At 53.4% G+C, this 17,702-nt stretch overlaps 1 protein-coding gene across 2 annotated transcripts; it reads left to right on the top strand.

Moving 5' to 3' along the window:
- The first annotated feature begins 56 nt into the window (after nucleotides 1-56).
- Nucleotides 57-17,318, top strand: PRPF31 (pre-mRNA processing factor 31). Of its 2 annotated transcripts, none has more exons than XM_055311833.1 (14): nucleotides 57-165; nucleotides 1,810-1,994; nucleotides 2,095-2,155; nucleotides 4,205-4,288; nucleotides 5,107-5,204; nucleotides 6,115-6,221; nucleotides 7,750-7,919; nucleotides 9,675-9,832; nucleotides 13,506-13,595; nucleotides 14,524-14,651; nucleotides 14,732-14,804; nucleotides 15,268-15,396; nucleotides 15,492-15,590; nucleotides 16,930-17,318. In XM_055311833.1, exons 2-14 carry the CDS (start codon nucleotides 1,818-1,820, stop codon nucleotides 17,053-17,055), a joined length of 1,500 nt encoding a protein of 499 aa, XP_055167808.1. In that variant the 5' UTR covers nucleotides 57-165; nucleotides 1,810-1,817; the 3' UTR covers nucleotides 17,056-17,318. The 2 variants fall into 2 exon arrangements, with proteins under 2 accessions (XP_055167808.1, XP_055167809.1); XM_055311834.1 differs by having other exon boundaries at nucleotides 125-171.
- Nucleotides 17,319-17,702: the final 384 nt, after the last annotated feature.

The following is a 17,702-nucleotide window of genomic DNA, read 5'->3' as shown; positions in this document are numbered from 1 at the left end:
TAATAAAGTTGTTGTTCCAAAGGCGTCCGGGAATGACGCGAGGGCGGGAGCCAATCAGAGCGCGGGTTTGACGCGACGCCGTCGCGAGCCTGGGACGTCATCAGTGGGCGCCTACCACTGTTCGGAAGCGACTCTCCTAGAAACCGTCGTGCGAGGCGGGGAGAAGTGAGTGTAAGGGAGACGAGGGGAGTGGGGAGGCCGGGCTCTCGGGTCCGGGGGCGGGAGTGTGCAGGGAGAGAGACACACCTTACTGGAGGGGTGGCGCGAAGGTCCTCCATGCCTCTGCGGCGTCCGCGCTCTGGCGGTGTAGCGGGAGCAGACCCTGTTCCTGCCGTGTCTGTGCTGTGCTGGTTCCTGAGGAGACGGGCTTAGGTCGCTAGAGAGTCTGGGACGCGCGGGGCTCCCGGGGTGACGGGAGGAGACCCGGGGGCTGAGCAGGGGTCGGGCCGGGACGGGAGTGGGCGGCCTCCTGGTGTAGCTGGGAACAGATGTGGTGCCCGGGTCTGCCTACCGTCAAGTGGGGAAACGGGAGAGGATGTGCACAGATACCCACGTCCTGCGTATGGGGAGCAAGGTGTGTTCTGTGGGAAGAGAGCTTTTCTGCAGAGAAAGTGAATGAGAGAGGCACGTACGAGACCACGCAGGAATGCTGTGTCTTGTGAAGAGAGAGAGGTGACTAAGTATAAAGGGGATGTCCCGTCCGAGGGAGAGAGGAGGGCGTGAGGGGAAACTGACCTCAGACAGACAGCTGGACACCCAGAGGTCCCAAACTGCCACCTCGAGGGCCAGACCTGGCCTGTAGCCTGTCGGACTCTACCTGTGCTGTGCTGGTTTGGCGAGGCTTTCTTTAGTTTTAGTTAAATCATCCCCTTGAATAATCACAAGGAAACTTTGAAACTGAGAGATTTTACATAAAAGTCCTGAATCTCTTGAGAAAACCTGGCGCCATGCAACCAACAGTCCCACTTGCAAGGCTCATGTGCAGCTGCTCGTGGGCTGCACGTTTACACTGCCCCCGAGCTCTCTGCACCCCTGTCACCGCGCGGGGGGCTTCACTCCACAAATCACCCGCTAAGCCTCTGGTTTTATGTTTCAGGGGGGCATGGTGTCGAAGGGAAGGGAATGAGGGATTTGTTCTCTGGAACAGTGAAAGCACAGGAAGGAGGAGAGGTTTCTCACTTTAAAGAAGTAAAAGCAGCGGGAGGATGGTGGCGGGATTGTGCCTTGCTGAGTCGTGCTTCCTGCTCTTTTCCGCATCATGGGACTCAAAGAAAATACTCGTTTTGTCCAACACCTGGAGTAGATGAGGAGACTGCGCTCATGGCCAGAGGGGATTAGCCTGGGGGCTCCAGACACTTGAGGCCCCACATGGTCGCCATGATGGCTGGGGAGATTGGTATTTTAGGATATCTGTCACCCAACAATTTTGAGGAGGGGTCTCTGTATGGGAGAAAAATGGTCAGAAGAGAGGTCCCATCTCATCAAGGGGAGGTTTTTAAAGTCTTCAAGTCTTTTAAAGTGGTTGTGTGAGGGGCATGCTGTGTCTTTTCCAGTGAAGTAAGTGTGAGAAGGGAAGGTGGTGTGAGCTGTGACCAGAGATCACCTAGTTCTGGGAAGTTTGTTCACAAAGTGATTCAGTGGGTGCTTAATGAGCATCTATTAGGTGCCAGGCACAATTAGGTGCCAAAGAACAAAGCAAAAGAAAATACCCGTGCTTACGGAGCCTGCATGCTTGTGGGGCTGACCCGTGAAGGACCAGGCCAAGCCCCTCTCATTAATGAGAGGGGATGCTGCTTTCCCTTCCCATAGGCCTCGGCATGTCTCTGGCAGATGAGCTTCTGGCCGACCTTGAGGAGGCGGCAGAGGAGGAAGAAGGAGGAAGCTATGGGGAGGAAGAAGAGGAGCCAGCAATCGAGGATGTGCAGGAGGAGACACAGCTGGATCTTTCTGGGGATTCAGTCAAGAGTATCGCCAAGCTGTGGGACAGCAAGATGGTGAGCAGGCTGTAGAGAGAAGCTGTCGGGAGGGCTGATGTGTGCAGTTGCTCTTCTTTCTGAGAGTCCTGAGTTCTGGCTCTCTGTCCTCCCTGAACAGTTTGCTGAGATCATGATGAAGATTGAGGAGTATATCAGCAAGCAGGCCAAGGCCTCGGAAGGTACCTCTCCCCTCCCCCTCACCCACCCAGCTGTGTCCCTGGGCTCCTTTGCTGCGTACAGCTTTGAAAGTTTGTTCTGCCTGCCTCTCAGCCTTTGTGAGAGCCCTCTTTTTCTTTTCCATCCCAACCCAGTCTCTTCTCCCCTGAGAACACATCACATCATAAAGCTGATGTTCCTTAAGTCCTTGCTCTGTGCTGAGCACTTACTAACTGCAGTAGCACTTGCCTCAGGATTCCTCCAGCTTCAGGGATTCATGTGACTGCTCGAGGGTCTTGCCACATCTGTGAACACTTGTTTTGTTTTTTACTTAATTTTTTTTTTTCAAATCAGTGTACTCTTTTCTTTGAATTTACCTAAAAAGGAAAGTTATTGCTACTGCGAGTAGAAAACTGGTATCACTTGGTAAGTAGAGAGTAATTCTAAAACACACAGTTTTCAGATCATCAGCTTTGGGGCATGCTACATTGCCTCTGAATACTCAACCCAGCTCTGAGAGGCTTCTCCTGTTGCCACCCATTCTTCTTAACAGTTTGGAGTTCCGGAATGGAATTCATTGGCAGAGGCAGCCATGGGAGGTTGTCAGTGCAGCAGTGGTGTGGGCAGAGCAGAGTTGCAGGCAGACCTACTCTTTCCTTCCTTCTTGTAAAGTTTTCATGAGGTGCCCCGTGGCAAGCCTGCATGGGGAACCCACCCAGCTCTCTGCTCTCAGGATACTTGGTGTCTGGCAAAGCGGATAGGTCAGGTCTGGGCAGTGGTTGTGGGTGGTGCCTGCTGGGGTGGGGATAGCTGGGGGCATTGGAGCCACCAGAGTGGGGCTGACCCTGCCTCAGGCCATACCTGAAATTGGCTTTGAAGCATGAATACACATACCAGGCCAAGAACAGCAGCTATATGCCCTGAGAAAGAGAACTGTGTGTGCAAAGCCTCACATGTCTGGAGTGGCAGAGGCAGCAGGAGAAAGTGCCAGATCCTGCAGGATTTTGAGCACCAGGCCAGCAAGCTGTGGGGAGCGGTAGAAGGGTCACTCCCTGATGTCGGGTCAGGCTCGGGGTTAGGTCAGACCTGATCTCACCTGGTGTTTGGTGGATTTGGTGAACACAGAACACCTCCAACCTGGGTGACGGTTATGTCTAACGGATGTGGCAGGAGTTCCGCAGGAGCACAGAGGAGACATCTGACCCTCCTGAAGGGGGAGGGAAGGATCCTGAGGTGCTGTCTGAGTCTCAAGATGCAGAAACATTTGAGTGATCAGGGTTAAGAATGCAGGTGCTGGGGCTAGATCTCAGGTCTGCCATCTGCTGGGTCCATGGCTTTAGGCCACATCCCTCCATTTCTCTCTCTCTGCCTCAATGGTCTGATGTGATGCCCGCCTCCCCAGGTGATAGTGGTAAAACAGGTTAATACCTGTAAGGCACATAGAGTAGTGGCACTTACGTGGTAAGTCCCATGTGTGTTGGCCACTGCACCTACGGCCTGTGACCATGTTCTCACTGTCATCATTGTTAAAACCTGGAGAGGAACCTTTTGGAAACAGATGTGAGGAAGGGCCATGCCAGGGAGGGGGAACAGCATATGCAGAGGCCCAGAGGAGAGGAAGCAGCCCTGAGTGCTCGGGCACTGCAGTCAGTCCTTCCTGGCTGGTGTGTGATAAGATGGTGGTGTCTTGAAAGAGTGGGGCTTGGACGGTGCAAAGGCCAGACTGTGGAGTTGGAGAGTCAGCAGGTACCTACAGAGCAATGCCCGTGCGCCAGGCACTGTTGTGGGCATCTGGGCACTGGGGGGCGCAGAACTTGTCCTCACAGTGTTTCCCGTCTGGGGAGCTTGCACCTCGGCCTCAGTGGTGTGGGGATCCCCTAAGGGGTTAGTTCCAGGGCGACATACCGTAGTGTCTAGACTGGCCTGGAGGGAGAGAAATGGGAGGTGTGCCAGCGTGGAAACCCACCTTCAGGTTTTCTTCTTAGCCTCCCAGCTCCCTTCCAACTACACCTCCTGACTCCCCTGGCTGTGGGAGCCTAGACACCCACCAAGGCTGCTTTTCATCTTCACAGTGATGGGACCTGTTGAGGCGGCCCCTGAATACCGAGTCATCGTGGATGCTAACAACCTGACCGTGGAGATCGAGAATGAGCTGAGTGAGTGGCAGGAAGGGCAGAGATGGCCCTGCCTGCTGTCCCTCACACCCTCCTCCCATCCACAAGGAGAGGACAGGCAGGACCCTGGTTGCTTTCCCCACTGGCCTTCCCCAAGATCCTGCCCCCAGACTCCTCATACTAGCTGTAGTCCAGATTCAGCTGCCATAACAGCAGCTTAAAAAAAAGAAAGTGTGCTTTTCTCCGATGTGAGAATCTGGATGAGGAGTCCAGCCCTGGAGTCAGGCTCTTTCTGTCTTGACCTGCCACCTGTGTCAGGGCACAAGGTGACTGTCCATCTCCAGTCATCACCTCCACATCCCCACCAGCAGAACAGGGAAGAAGAAGAGGGCACAGTTCTTTAAGGGGATGACCTGGAAATTGCATGCGTCACTTCAGATGATATCCTGTAGACCAGAACTAACTTGCAGGGCCACACCTGGCAGCAGGGGAGTAGCGTTTTTGCTGGGTACCCACGAACCCAGCTAAATTCAGGGGTTCAGTTATTTAAAAAGAAGCAGGGAGGGGATCCCTGGGTGGCGCAGCGGTTTGGCGCCTGCCTTTGGCCCAGGCGCGATCCTGGAGTGGAGACCCGGGATCGAGTCCCACATCGGGCTCCCGGTGCATGGAGCCTGCTTCTCCCTCTGCCTGTGTCTCTGCCTCTCTCTCTCTCTCTGTGACTATCGTAAATAAATAAATAAAAAAAAAAAAAACCTTTAAAAAAAAAAAAAAAAAAAAAAAAGAAGCAGGGAGATGGGTGTTGCAGACAGCCAGCGGAGTCTGCCTGCCCTCTTATCAGCTACCTGTCCTCCCTACCTTAGACATCATCCATAAGTTCATCCGGGATAAGTACTCAAAGCGCTTCCCTGAACTGGAGTCTCTGGTCCCTAATGCACTGGATTACATCCGCACGGTCAAGGTGAGTGGACAGAGGTGGGGACTCAGGAACAGTGGAGTCCTCTTGACTACCCCTCATGTGAAGGGGAGCAGGGAGCAGGTGAATGACCTGGAGGTGGTTAGTGAGGCTGCTCCAGGCCTCAGCTGCCTTTCTCGTTATTGAGGCCTGCAGATACTGGCGGGGGCCGAGTGGTGGCTCAGCTGCTCCAGGCTCCCCAGCAAGAAAGGGATGAAGCCTGGAAAGGATGTTCTCATGGCTCCTCTGCCACCCATCCAATCCTGCTGCTTCCTTGGATGGGTCCCCCAGGAAGAGCTGGGAGCTGCTTGAGGCTGAGGAAGCAAGGAGGGAGATGAGGGGGTCCCTCATGCCACCAACAGTGGTTGGAGCAGGTGGCATTGAGTCGATATCTAAAGGTAGATGCAGGGGCAGCCATGCAGAGATAATGGGGGGGAAAGCCTGGAGTACCAAGAACGGGAGATAATGACAAGCTGTGGTATGTTCAGAAGGGAGGAAGTGAGGGCAAAGTCAATGAGGTTGCATCCCCTGTGACCCCCAAGGCTTTGGGCCTTCTGGAAAAGCCATGAGAGGGCTAGGTACTAGTGAGAGTGGGGACACCGGTGAGGAGATTCCGGTGTGCTGCCAGGAGGAGGTGAGGATTGGTGCAGGGGGCATCCATGCAGGAAGCAGTGTGGTCAAAGTTGCATTTTGAGTTGCTGCAGACAGTGGGTCTGCCTGGTTCTGGTTCTAGACCAGCAGTGCAGGAGCAATGGTACCGATGTTCTGAGTGGTGAAATCCTGGGAGCTGGGAGCAGGCAGCCTTCGTCCAGACCCCAGATGTCCCCAGAAGATACTCAGCTAGGTGCAGGGGCAAGAGAGCTCCTCAGGCCTTCCTGAGTCCCTGCGCCTCCCTCTCTTGCCTTCTCACCTCCAGGAGCTGGGCAACAGCCTGGACAAGTGCAAGAATAATGAAAACCTACAACAGATCCTAACCAACGCCACCATCATGGTCGTCAGCGTGACTGCCTCCACCACCCAGGGGTGCGTGCATAGGGTGGGACCATGCACTGCAGCCCCCTCGAGCCCATCTAACAGCAGATGAGGATCTTGGGGTCCCAGCGATACAGGTGTCCATCTCAGGAGGACAGTTTATTTCTGTCTCACGAATGTTTAATAAGGGCCCCCTGTAACCCAGGTTCCATGCTGGGCCCTGGGGTGCTCGGTCAGTGGAGAGCCTGAGGCCTTGAGTGCTGAGGTGAGCCACGTACACTGCTAGGCCCAGGGTGCTTGGTCAGTGAGGGATCAGGCCTTGAGTGCTGAGGTGAGCCAGGTACCCTGCTGGGCCTGGAGGGGCTCATTCAGTGGGGAGCCTGAAGCCTTGAGTGCAGAGGCAGAGGGCCATCCCATAGAATGTTGGTCTCGGGCATGTTGTCCCTCGTTGGAATGAAAGTGTCTGAAGTCAGGGACCTTGTGTTGGCCCCTTGGTCTCCACCTTCCCCTCTGGCCTCTGTGCCTAAGAGGAGGAACTGTCTTGAACCCCAGAGCAGAGTCCTGGGGTGTGGAGACCTCTCTTGGGCTCTCATTCTGTTTGTTGAATAGATGCCAGCCAAGCACGGGGAACTGTTCTGAGGGCAAAGATTAGAGAAGTTCGCAAAGGGGAGGCTGCTCTGCCCGAGCTCCTATCTAGGAGGAAGCAGGTGCACACACAGGTCAAGCTGGAGGGCAAGTGTCAGAGTGCAGATGGGGTACCAAGGGATACTTATCCTGCTGGGCTGGGTGGCTTCCTGGAGGAGGTGACAACTCCACCTCAGGCAGGGACCAGGCTCTAGTGGGAGAACAAGTGGGCTCTCAGCTTGTCCCTGATGGGGGCAGCTATGAGCATGAACCCCCTGGACTTTGTTTGCAGGGCCTGTGGTAGCCTCCATGGTCCCCCTTAGTGCTCTTTACAGCGTGGGTGGGGTAACTGAGGGAAGGGTGTGGCTGGGTGTGGTTACCAGCTCTGCGGCTTTAGGCCAGTCCCCTTTGCCTTCTCACCCTAGGGCCCCCCTCTATAAAACGACAGTGATGACAGCCCCCCTTTGTGGTTTTCTTCCACAAGTACTTGGTCAGCATCTTCCATGTACCAGAGATGGGCTGGCCATGCTGCTGAGGATCAGGTGTGGGGTCCCTCTTCAGGGGCTGTCTCCCGTCAGAAGTGGACAGAAAGTGGGGAGGCTGTAAACAGGCACAGTTTGGCAGCTGGTAACAGCGGGCCTCTGGCTAGCGAGGCAGAGACCTAGAGGATGAGGAAGAGTAGTGGGGGCCCACAGGCAAAGGCTCTGACACCGGCTTGCACCTGGCAGAGACTGGCATGGGCAGGCAGGCCCTGGCCGGCAAGGGTGGTGCCCTAGGATTCCTAGTAGCTCCTGCTTCCAGGCCTTAGGGCTGACGGGACTTGGAATTGCCCTGACGTGCACATATGTGTACAGACGTGCACACACTGCTAGGAGGACACGGGCTCTCATGCTGGTCAGGTGGGATCCCCAGGAGGGGCAGGGGTCCGACCCAGCCACATCATTAACCACTGCAGGCAGCAGCTGTCAGAGGAGGAGCTAGAGCGGCTGGAGGAGGCCTGTGACATGGCACTAGAGCTGAACGCCTCCAAGCACCGCATCTACGAATATGTGGAGTCTCGGATGTCCTTCATCGCACCCAACCTCTCCATCATCATTGGGGCATCCACAGCCGCTAAGATTATGGGTGAGGCTCTGGGGTGCGGTGGAGATATGGGGCCATCCTCGGACAGTGTGACCTTGAGGAAGCCACGTCCCTCCTCTACGGGACAGGACCCTACTCCCCCTCACCCTCATCCTGTCATCCCTCCTAGAGATCACAGAGGTCACCCAGCCTGCTATTCCTGCACACACGGAGAAAGGATGGCAGCCCTGAGCCAGGCTGGACTAGGCAGGCGCAGGAGGAGATAGCATGGCTGCTGGAGAGGCTGGCCCTCCTCAGCACTCCACTCTGCAGAGACCCTAGGGCTGCCTGGCACTGGCTGCATCAGCTCTTAGGATCTCGGTTTCATGCATGAGGCGGGGTGCCAGTCGGGATGATGTGTTAGGGCTGACGGTGGTGCCTCATCTGCCAGCATGCCCTCTTGGGCTCCTAGCCCCCTCAGCTGAGGGACTCTTTGGGGGAGTTTGGTAAAGCAGCTGTGCTAGGTTGCTCAGGCTGCCCTAACAAAGTGTCACCGGTCGGGGCGGGCAGTGGGGGCCTTACTGGGGGTTCATTGTCACACAGCCCTGGAGGCAGGGAGGCCAGGAGCAGCATGTCAGCAGGCTGTGCCCTGCAGAGGCCTCTCTTTTCGGCTTGTAGGTGGCCATCTACTCACATGGCCTCCCCTCTGCCTGTTTGTGTCCTCATCTCTTCTTACGAGCATGCTGGTCACACTGGATCAGGACCCATCCAATGATGTCATTCTTTTAATCACTGCTTTCAAAGCCTGTCTCCAAACACAGTCCCATTCTGTGGTACTGGGGTGTAGGGCTTCAACACAGGAATTCAGGGAGACACAGCTCAGCTCGTAGCACAGCCTTGGGTGGCAGGTGTGTGCACAGCTGCAGGGCAGAAGGAGGCAGTGGTTTCAGAGCAAGATAAACTTAGGTGTGGATCCTCCTTCCCCCTTCGCTGACCTCGCATCTTTGGGCAGGTGACATCTCGTACCTTGGTGTCCCTGGTGGTGTGGGGCTTTGCTCCTGTCCTATGACTGCGGGGCTAAAATCAAGGTATTAGTTCCTGTATAGAGTTCCGGGAAGGGATCCACTTCTGGCTTTTTCTGGCTTCTAGAAGCTTCCTGCATCCTCCCACCTGAAAGTCTCCTGTTTCACATCCCTGTGACTCTGCCTTTCCCTTCCACTACCCTGTCTCAAGGTCCTTCACATAATTATATTTGCATAGGGTCCCAGGTTGTAGGGATTGTGATGTCTGTGTGTGGGTGGGGGGGCGTTCTTCTCACACATGGATTGCCATGCCTGTGTGGGAAGCGTGTGTTTGATCAAACAGTTGACCTAGTCCTTAAAAACGCCCAGTGCAGGGCCTGGCACAAGCAGACCCCTGTCAGAGGTAGGCATTTTTACTTACAGCTCTTCCTCCCCTCTCCTGGGCCTGCAGATGCGCTCACGGGAACCCAGAGATGATTCACATTAGGCCCTGTCGTCAGGGTGTCCCCGGTATGGTGGTAACTGTTATAAAACAGAGCAGGGGCTGTGTAGCTCTGCAGACTTGGGGGCAAGTTCCTGTTGGGCTGCCGCCTCACTTTCCATCCTCAGTTAGGTGATTTCACTTCTCTGAGCCTTCTCTGAATCCTCCTTCTGAAAGGGGACTTATCAGGCCCTCCCAGGCAGGGCCCATCCAGAAATTCAACCAGAAACTCACCTAAAGGCACAAAGCATTCGGTGAGCCCCCAAACAAATGTCCTGTGTTCCTTTTGACGTGTTTCCCTCCTTCCTGTTGCAGGGGTGGCTGGGGGCCTGACCAACCTCTCCAAGATGCCCGCCTGCAACATCATGCTGCTTGGGGCCCAGCGGAAGACGCTGTCCGGCTTCTCGTCCACGTCTGTGCTGCCCCACACTGGTTACATCTACCACAGCGACATTGTGCAGTCTCTGCCCCCGGTGAGTGCCCCTGGCATGTGGCTCCCCGCAGAGCCTTTTGCTGGGCCAGAAGCAGCCTTGTCCAGAGGGCACTGTGAGCCCAAGCAAGTTGCCCCCTCTGCTCCTCAGTTCCCATTGACCAGGAGCTCAGAGGATAGGGTCACATGGGGCATAGGAACAAGGACCCCAGAGCAGATGTACGGGGGTAGGGATTCTGGAGCTCTACTTAACAACTGGGCAAGAGGCATGAGCTGTGCCTCAGTGTTGTAAAATGGGGGAAATAGAACCTGCTTCCTGGGGTTGTGATTAGGATTCCTATATGAAACACTTCCAGGTCTTGCACATAACAAGCGATGTCATTAGCTTGCAAGTTGCAGGGGTCTCCAAGCCATCCTTGGGTTCAGTAGCCCACTAGAGGGGTGTACAGACTCCAAGCTGACCTACTTGGGCTATGGTTTGTCGTCGTGAAAGGACAGACTCATTTCAGCCACTGGAGGAAGCGTATGGGGCAGGAGCCAGAAGTGCCAGCCTCAGCGCTTCCAGTCATCCTCTCCATCAGGACATGTCACTCTGGCCTCCACATGTGACAGCGTGCAGAAAGAACCGCCACCAGGGAGGCCCAGCTGAGCCTTGAAGTTCAGTCTTTCCTGGGGCTTAGTTGAATAGATGTGCTTGGGTAGCCCAGGTGGTTGATCTGGGCTCCAGGTTGAGAGCCCGTAACCCAAAGACCTCATCCTAAATAACACAGTTGGTCTCTGTCTTGTCCGAGGCCCCCAGGCCAAAAGATCACTGCCCAGGAGCTGAGGGCAAGGTTACACATAGCCACTACTAACTTTGTTTTATCATCATTATTAATTGAGATGTGTGGCTGGGGGTTTATGTGTACCCTCTTGGTGTGTCTCAGAACAAGAACCACCTTCCTTTGGTGACACAGGACACAACTTTCTGTTACACAAATGGATGTTTCTACTCAGTCATTGGTTTTATTTTTTTTTCTCTTCCTCCTTTATTTTTTAATATGTATCTTTTTTATTGGAGTTCGATGTGCCAACATATAGTATAACACCCAGTGCTCATCCTGTCAAATGCTCCCCTCAGCGCCCATCACCCAGTCACCCCATCCCCCTGCCCCGTTTCCACAACCCTTTGTTCGTTTCCCAGAGTTAGGAGTCTCTCATGTTCTGTCACCTTCTCTGGTTTTTCCCTTTCATTTTCTGTCCTTTCCCCTATAATCCCTTTCACTATTTTTTATATTCCCCGTATGAGTGAACCCATATAATGATTGTCCTTCTCTGAATGACTTACTTCACTCAGCATAATACCCTCCAGTTCCATCCACCTCAAAGCACATGGTGGGTATTTGTCGTTTCTAATGGCTGAGTAATATTCCATTGTATACATAAACCACATCTTCTTTATCCATTCATCTTTCGATGGACGTCGAGGCTCCTTCCACAGTTTGGCTACTGTGGACATTGCTGCTATAAACATCGGGGTGCAGGTGTCCTGCCGTTTCACTGCATCAGTATCTTTGGGGTAAATCCCCAGGAGTGCAATTGCTGGTTCATAGGGGAGCTCTATTTTTAACTCTTTGAGGAACCTTCACACAGTTTTCCAGAGTGGCTGCACCAGTTCACATTCCCACCAACAGTGCAAGAGGGTTCCCCTTTCTCCACATCCTCTCCAACATTTGTTGTTTCCTGTCTTACTAATTTTCCCCATTCTCACTGGTGTGAGGTGGTATCTCATTGTGGTTTTGATTTGTATTTCCCTGATGGCACGCGATGTGGAGCATTTTTTCATGTGCTTTTTGGTCATGTGTATGTCTTTGGTGAGATTTCTGTTTATGTCTTTTGCCCATTTCATGATTGGATTGTTTGTTTCTTTGCTGTTGAGTTTAAGAAGCTCTTTATGGATTTTGGATACTAGTCCTTTATCTGATAATGTCATTTGCAAATATCTTCTCCTATTCTGTAGGTTGTCTTTTAGTTTCTTTTAGTGTCTTTTGTTTCTTTTGCTGTAGAGAAGCTTTTTATCCTGATTAAGTCCAATAATTCATTTTTGCTTTTGGTTCCCTTGCCTTCATAGATGTATCTTGCAAGAAGTTGCTGTGGCCAAGTTTAAAAAGGGTGTTGCCTGTGGTCTCCTCTAGAATTTTGATGGATTCTTTTTTTTTTTTATTTTGATTTTGATGGATTCTTGTCTCACATTTAGATCTTTCATCCATTTTGAGTTTATCTTTGTGTATGGTATAAGAGAATGGTCTAGTTTCATTCTTCTGCATGTGGATGTTCAATTTGCCCAGCACCATTTATTGAAGAGACTGTCCTTTTTCCAGTGGATAGTCTTTCCTGCTTTCTCGAATATTAGTTGACCATAAAGTTGAGGGTCCATTTCTAGATTCTCTATTCTGTTCCATTGATCTATGTGTCTGTTTTTGTGCCAGTACCACACTGTCTTGATGACCACAACTTTGTAGTACAACCTGAAATCTGGCATTGTGATGCCCCGGCTCTGGTTTACTTTTTCAATATTCCCCTGGGTCTTTTCTGATTCCACACAAATCTTAAGACGATTTGTTCCAACTCTGGAGAAAGTCCATGGTATTTTGATAGGGATTGCCTTGAATGTATAAATTGCCCTGGGTAGCATGGACATTTTCACAATATTAATTCTTCCAATCCATGAGCATGGAATATTTTTCCACCTCTTTGTGTCTTCCTCAATTTCTTTCAGAAGTGTTCTGTAGTTTTTAGGGTATAGATCCTTTACCTCTTTGGTTAGGTTTATTCCTAGGTATCTTATGCTTTTGGGTGCAATTATAAATGGGATTGACTCCTTAATTTCTCTTTCTTCAGTCTCATTGTTAGTGTAGAGAAATGCCACTGATTTCTGGGCATTGATTTTGTTTCCGGCCACATTCTAGCAATCTTGGGGTGGAGTCTTTTGGGTTTTCTATGTACAGTATCATGTCATCTGCAAAGAGGGAGAGTTTGACTTCTTTGCCAGTTTGAACGCCTTTTTTTTTCTTTTTGTTGTCTGATTGCTGAGGCTAGGACTTCTAGTACTATGTTGAATAGCAGTGGTTAGAGTGGACATCCCTGTTGTGTTCCTGATTCTTAGGGGAAAGGCTCTCAGTTTTTCCCTATTGAGAATGTTTGCTGTGGGCTTTTCATAGATGCCTTTAAGATGCTGAGGAATGTTCCCTCTTCAGTCATTGGTCTTATTGGTATTTTTTTTTATTTTTAAATTTTATTTATTTATTCACGAAAGACATGGAGAGAGAGGCAGAGACACAGGCAGAGGGAGAAGCAGGCTCCATGCAGGGAGCCTGATGCGGGACTTGATCTGGGGTCTCCAGGATCAGGCCCTGGGCCAAAGGCAGGCGCCAAACCACTGAGCCACCCAGGGATCCCCTAGTCATTGGCTTTAGTCTGAGTCTTGTTCCTGCAGTACCCCAGCTGTCTATGAAGAACCCGTTTTCATGAAAAAGTAGGTTGAAAGAAAACCATGACAGTGAAGATTTGTTGCCATGACACGTTATTACGGTAACACATAGTGAGATGGTGAACCGCTGACCCATCGGAAGTGAGCCAGTGGCAGCTGGGGTTTGGGAAACGCTTGGTGTCTGGTAAATGCTCGGTGTTGGCGGATGAATCCTCCCATTGACTCTGCCCCTTTTCTGCTGCCTCAGGATCTCCGGCGGAAAGCGGCTCGGTTGGTGGCTGCCAAGTGCACACTGGCAGCCCGTGTGGACAGCTTCCACGAGAGCACAGAAGGGAAGGTGAGGCACAGTAGGCATCTGTGTGGGTCTGTCTCCTCTACCAGACTTGTCATTGTTCAGGTCATCACTGAGTTTACCTCTATCTCTCTTGGCAGACTTGCTCCATGAAAGTGGGTATGTCTTGTCTTGTGCAGTCTGGCACAGTGTCCAGGCTTCAGTCTCTTTCTCTCACTGCCCCCCACTTTTCCTCTTGACCACTGGTTGAGGTTCCAGGGAGGACAGCAGTGAGCACTCCGACCAAAGCCATGCCCTTGTGGCATTCATGTTCTGGCTGGGGGCGGGGTGAGGACACGGGCCATCTGTGGTGTGTCCAGGGGTGCCACATAAATGCTAGGGTGGGATCAAAGGGTGCTGGGCTGGTGAGGGAGGTTGAGTTTAACCCGGGTGTTGGGGAGGGCTTCGCTGCAAAGGTGAAGGTCTAATCTGCACCCAAGTGAAGTTAGCAAGTAAGTCAAGTGAGTGCCTGGGGGAAGAGTCCTAGGAAGGAGAAGCAGCCAGTGCAATGGCCCTGAGCCTGGCCCACAGGAAGCCAGGGAGAGGAGGCTGTGGGATGGGACAGGTCATGCAGAGCCTGTGTGCCCCAGAGAGACCTTGGCTGTAGCAGAGGTGCTGAGGGGTGCGATTTGGGGTCTTAACTGAAGGAAAAGCCCAGAGGGAGAGAAGCCAGAGGTGAGGCTCCCAAGTGACCTCCCTTTACCAACTTGTGCAGGCCAGAGCTGGAGGCTGGGGAAGAGGTGCAGGTGTGCGGTTTGGCCCTGTTGCACTCAGGGGCTGCCCTCCTTTTCCCCCATCAAGGACAGAATTATATGAGGGGTGCTGGGAGAAGTCTGAGTCTCCTAAGAAACACAGGCCCCCCAGGCCTGGGAACAGGTGCCACACACAGGCAGAGGGACGGGCAAGGCTCAATGGGACCCCCTGCCCTCCCCAGGTGGGCTATGAGCTGAAGGATGAGATCGAGCGTAAGTTTGACAAATGGCAGGAGCCGCCGCCCGTGAAGCAGGTGAAGCCCCTGCCTGCACCCCTGGACGGGCAGCGCAAGAAGCGAGGCGGCCGCAGGTAGGCCCTGAGGGCCAGTGGGGGTGAAGAGGAGGGGAAGGGGCTTGTAACCCTGGCTGACCCTTGGCGCCCCTCCCCAGGTACCGCAAGATGAAGGAGCGGCTAGGGCTGACCGAGATCCGGAAGCAGGCCAACCGCATGAGCTTCGGAGAGGTCAAAGCCTTAGTCTGGATGTGCCCACCACATTTCTTCCTGGCTGAGGCAGCACCTCACCTCCAGCCTCCCCCCACATCCATGTACCCTGAAGGGACCTATGCAGCATTCAGTGCTGGCCCTGTCCCCCCACCCCCACCCTTTTGTACACACCTCCCTGTTGGGTTGGATCTGCTCAGGGAGGGTCCTTCCTCAGGCTTCACCTCTGCCAGACTCATTACCCGAGCATCATCCTCATGGTCCTGCAAGAACCAGCTCAAACACCCTCTAGTCAGCAAGCCCAGTTTTGGTTGTTGACACTGTATACATGAACACTCACAGCTTCCCTCAACTGTCAGCTCAGGGAGCCATAATAGGACTGGACTCCTCACTGGGCCCCAGCAGGCACCTGAATCGGGTCAGTGCCTGGGGCATCCGGCTGATGAAAGATGGCTAACTCTTGGTTACCTTCCCCTCCCACCAGATCGAGGAAGACGCCTACCAAGAGGACCTGGGCTTCAGCCTGGGCCATCTGGGCAAATCAGGCAGCGGGCGGGTACGGCAGACACAGGTGAACGAGGCCACCAAAGCCAGGATCTCTAAGACACTGCAGGTACAGGCGGGGCCTGAGTGGGCCTGGGAGTCTGGGAGCTCCAGCAGGAGAGCCCAAGCCAAGCCCAAACATCCTGTCCCCTCCCCTCCACACAGCGGACCCTGCAGAAGCAGAGTGTCGTGTATGGCGGGAAGTCCACCATCCGTGACCGCTCCTCGGGGACTGCTTCCAGTGTGGCTTTCACCCCTTTGCAGGTACTGTGCGCCTGAGTCAGGAGGCCCAGTTCTGGGCAGGTTATACTCCCAGCTTTCTGAGTGGCCCTGGGCAAGCCCCTTCCTCTCGCAGGGCTGTTGTGGACAGCCTTGTGTATCAGTGAAGCCCCTGAAAGGTACAGCTCAGTTCCTGGTGCTCAAGCTAGTGGGAACAGAAGGGAAAAGGTCTGCCTGCAAGTGCAGGCTGGCTTTAGGATCGGGCTGGGACTAGGGGTGACTCCTGATTCCCCATGACCTCAAGTGGGCTCAGCTCCTCCCTGAGGTGCTAGGTGGCTGGGACAACCTCAGGGCTCCACGGAAGAAAACTCAAAGGTAGCTGGCTGGGAAGCAGAGGTCCCAGCCCAGCCACTCATGCACAGGACAGAGCCTCTGCATCTGTCCATTTCTCAGCCTACCCACAGATACTGCCAGCATGCCCCATAGCATCGAGTAGAATAACTGAGTTCATTGGCAACATCAGCAAGGGTGTACTGAGCACCTAAGTTTTAGGTGCTGTTGCAGGCACTGGGGATAGAGCCACAAGCACAAGACAGAAAGCCTTGCCCTCAGGGAGCTTGTGGGGTGGCAGGGATCAGATAAGATATGGAGCCTGGTGGAAAGCAGAAAGTGCAGGGAAGAAAGGGGAGAGGGAGTGAGGCATCGGGTTGGACCCGCCCAGGGAGGCCTCAGCGAGAAGGTGAGAATTACCTGTGGAAGATACTGGGAATGGTGCCAGCCAGTGTGGAGCCCCCAGAGCTGGACGCTGTGTCACCAGTGGGCTTGGTGTAATTTGCAGGAGGGCCAGAGGTTAGCCACTTAGCTCTGTGACTCAGTTTCCTTATTCAGGAACCAAACCCAGTCAGCTATTCTGAAACATTGATTTTTTTTTTTAAGATTTTTATTTATTTATTCATGAGAGACATACAGAGAGAGAGAGAGAGGCAGAGACACAGGCAGAGGGAGAAGCAGGCTCCATGCAGGGGGCCTGATGTGGGACTCCATCCCGCGTCTCCAGGATCATCAGGCCCTGGGCTGAAGGCGGCACTAAACCGCTGAGCCACCTGGGCTGCCCAACATTGATGTTTTTAAAATTGCTTAGAGAACTTGATAAAAATTCAGATGCCCAGGTCCTCCCCACTCTTCCCCCTTCCCAGAGCCACAGTTAGAATCTCCCCAGGTTTGGGGTGGGGGCAATTTGGTAATTGGAAAACTGTTCTATCACCTGGAGCCTGGAACCATTGAAAAGGGCCTCCCCTTGTCACAGTTCTCTTACTGGGTAAGGGGGCCTTGTCAGGGGCCAGCCCATCTCCCCACCCCATCATCACCTCCTTCACCTGCCCAGGGCCTAGAGATTGTGAACCCACAAGCAGCTGAGAAGAAGGTGGCTGAAGCCAACCAGAAGTATTTCTCCAGCATGGCCGAGTTCCTCAAGGTCAAGGGCGAGAAAAGCGGCATCATGTCCACCTGAGGGGCTGTACCCTGGGTGGCTGCCCCTGAAGCTACACAGGCCCTGCCCTTCTGAAGGGATCAGGGTCAGGATAGGGCTGGGAGGTTCTGTCCTCAGCCCAGTGCCAGGACTGTCCAGGGAGACTCAGGAGGAGGCCCAGTCCTCATGCACGAGATCGCTCCCTATTGCAGGGGGGCAGAGCCAGTCTTCATCATGCCTCACATTTTTTAACTAGGAAGGAAGATACTTTTGGAAAAAGTACGATTAAAAAGCACATTATCAAGTTCCGTTCCTGGGGAGTGATCATTTGTCAAACACATGCGTGACTGGAGGAGTCAGAGCTGTGGGGGTTTGGGGGCACAGAGCTTGGGCCCTTCCCTAGCCTTTCACTTCCCTGTGATGGACCCCAGGAAGAGAAAAGCCTTCTCTATGTCCAAACCTCCTTGGAGAACGTAAGTTCTGACACTCAAGTTCTGACACTTCTGATGTGGCTACTGAAAGCCCTGGCTTTGAAAACTTGCCAACCTGGGTGGCTGTGATGTCAGGGGAGTGGCCATGCCTTTCCAGGCCTCCACCCTGAACACTACGGTGTCACCCATGACCATGTGAGACATGCTTGGGAGGTGCTTAGTGTTGGGCTCCCCGACAGGGTCCAGTATTTGTGGAGG

The sequence above is a fragment of the Nyctereutes procyonoides genome, unplaced genomic scaffold, assembly GCF_905146905.1.
Source record: "Nyctereutes procyonoides isolate TBG_1078 unplaced genomic scaffold, NYPRO_anot_genome, whole genome shotgun sequence".
Lineage (NCBI taxonomy): Eukaryota > Metazoa > Chordata > Mammalia > Carnivora > Canidae > Nyctereutes > Nyctereutes procyonoides.
The sequence above is the reverse complement of the archived record's forward strand: the minus strand, read 5'-3'. Positions and strand labels throughout refer to the sequence as shown.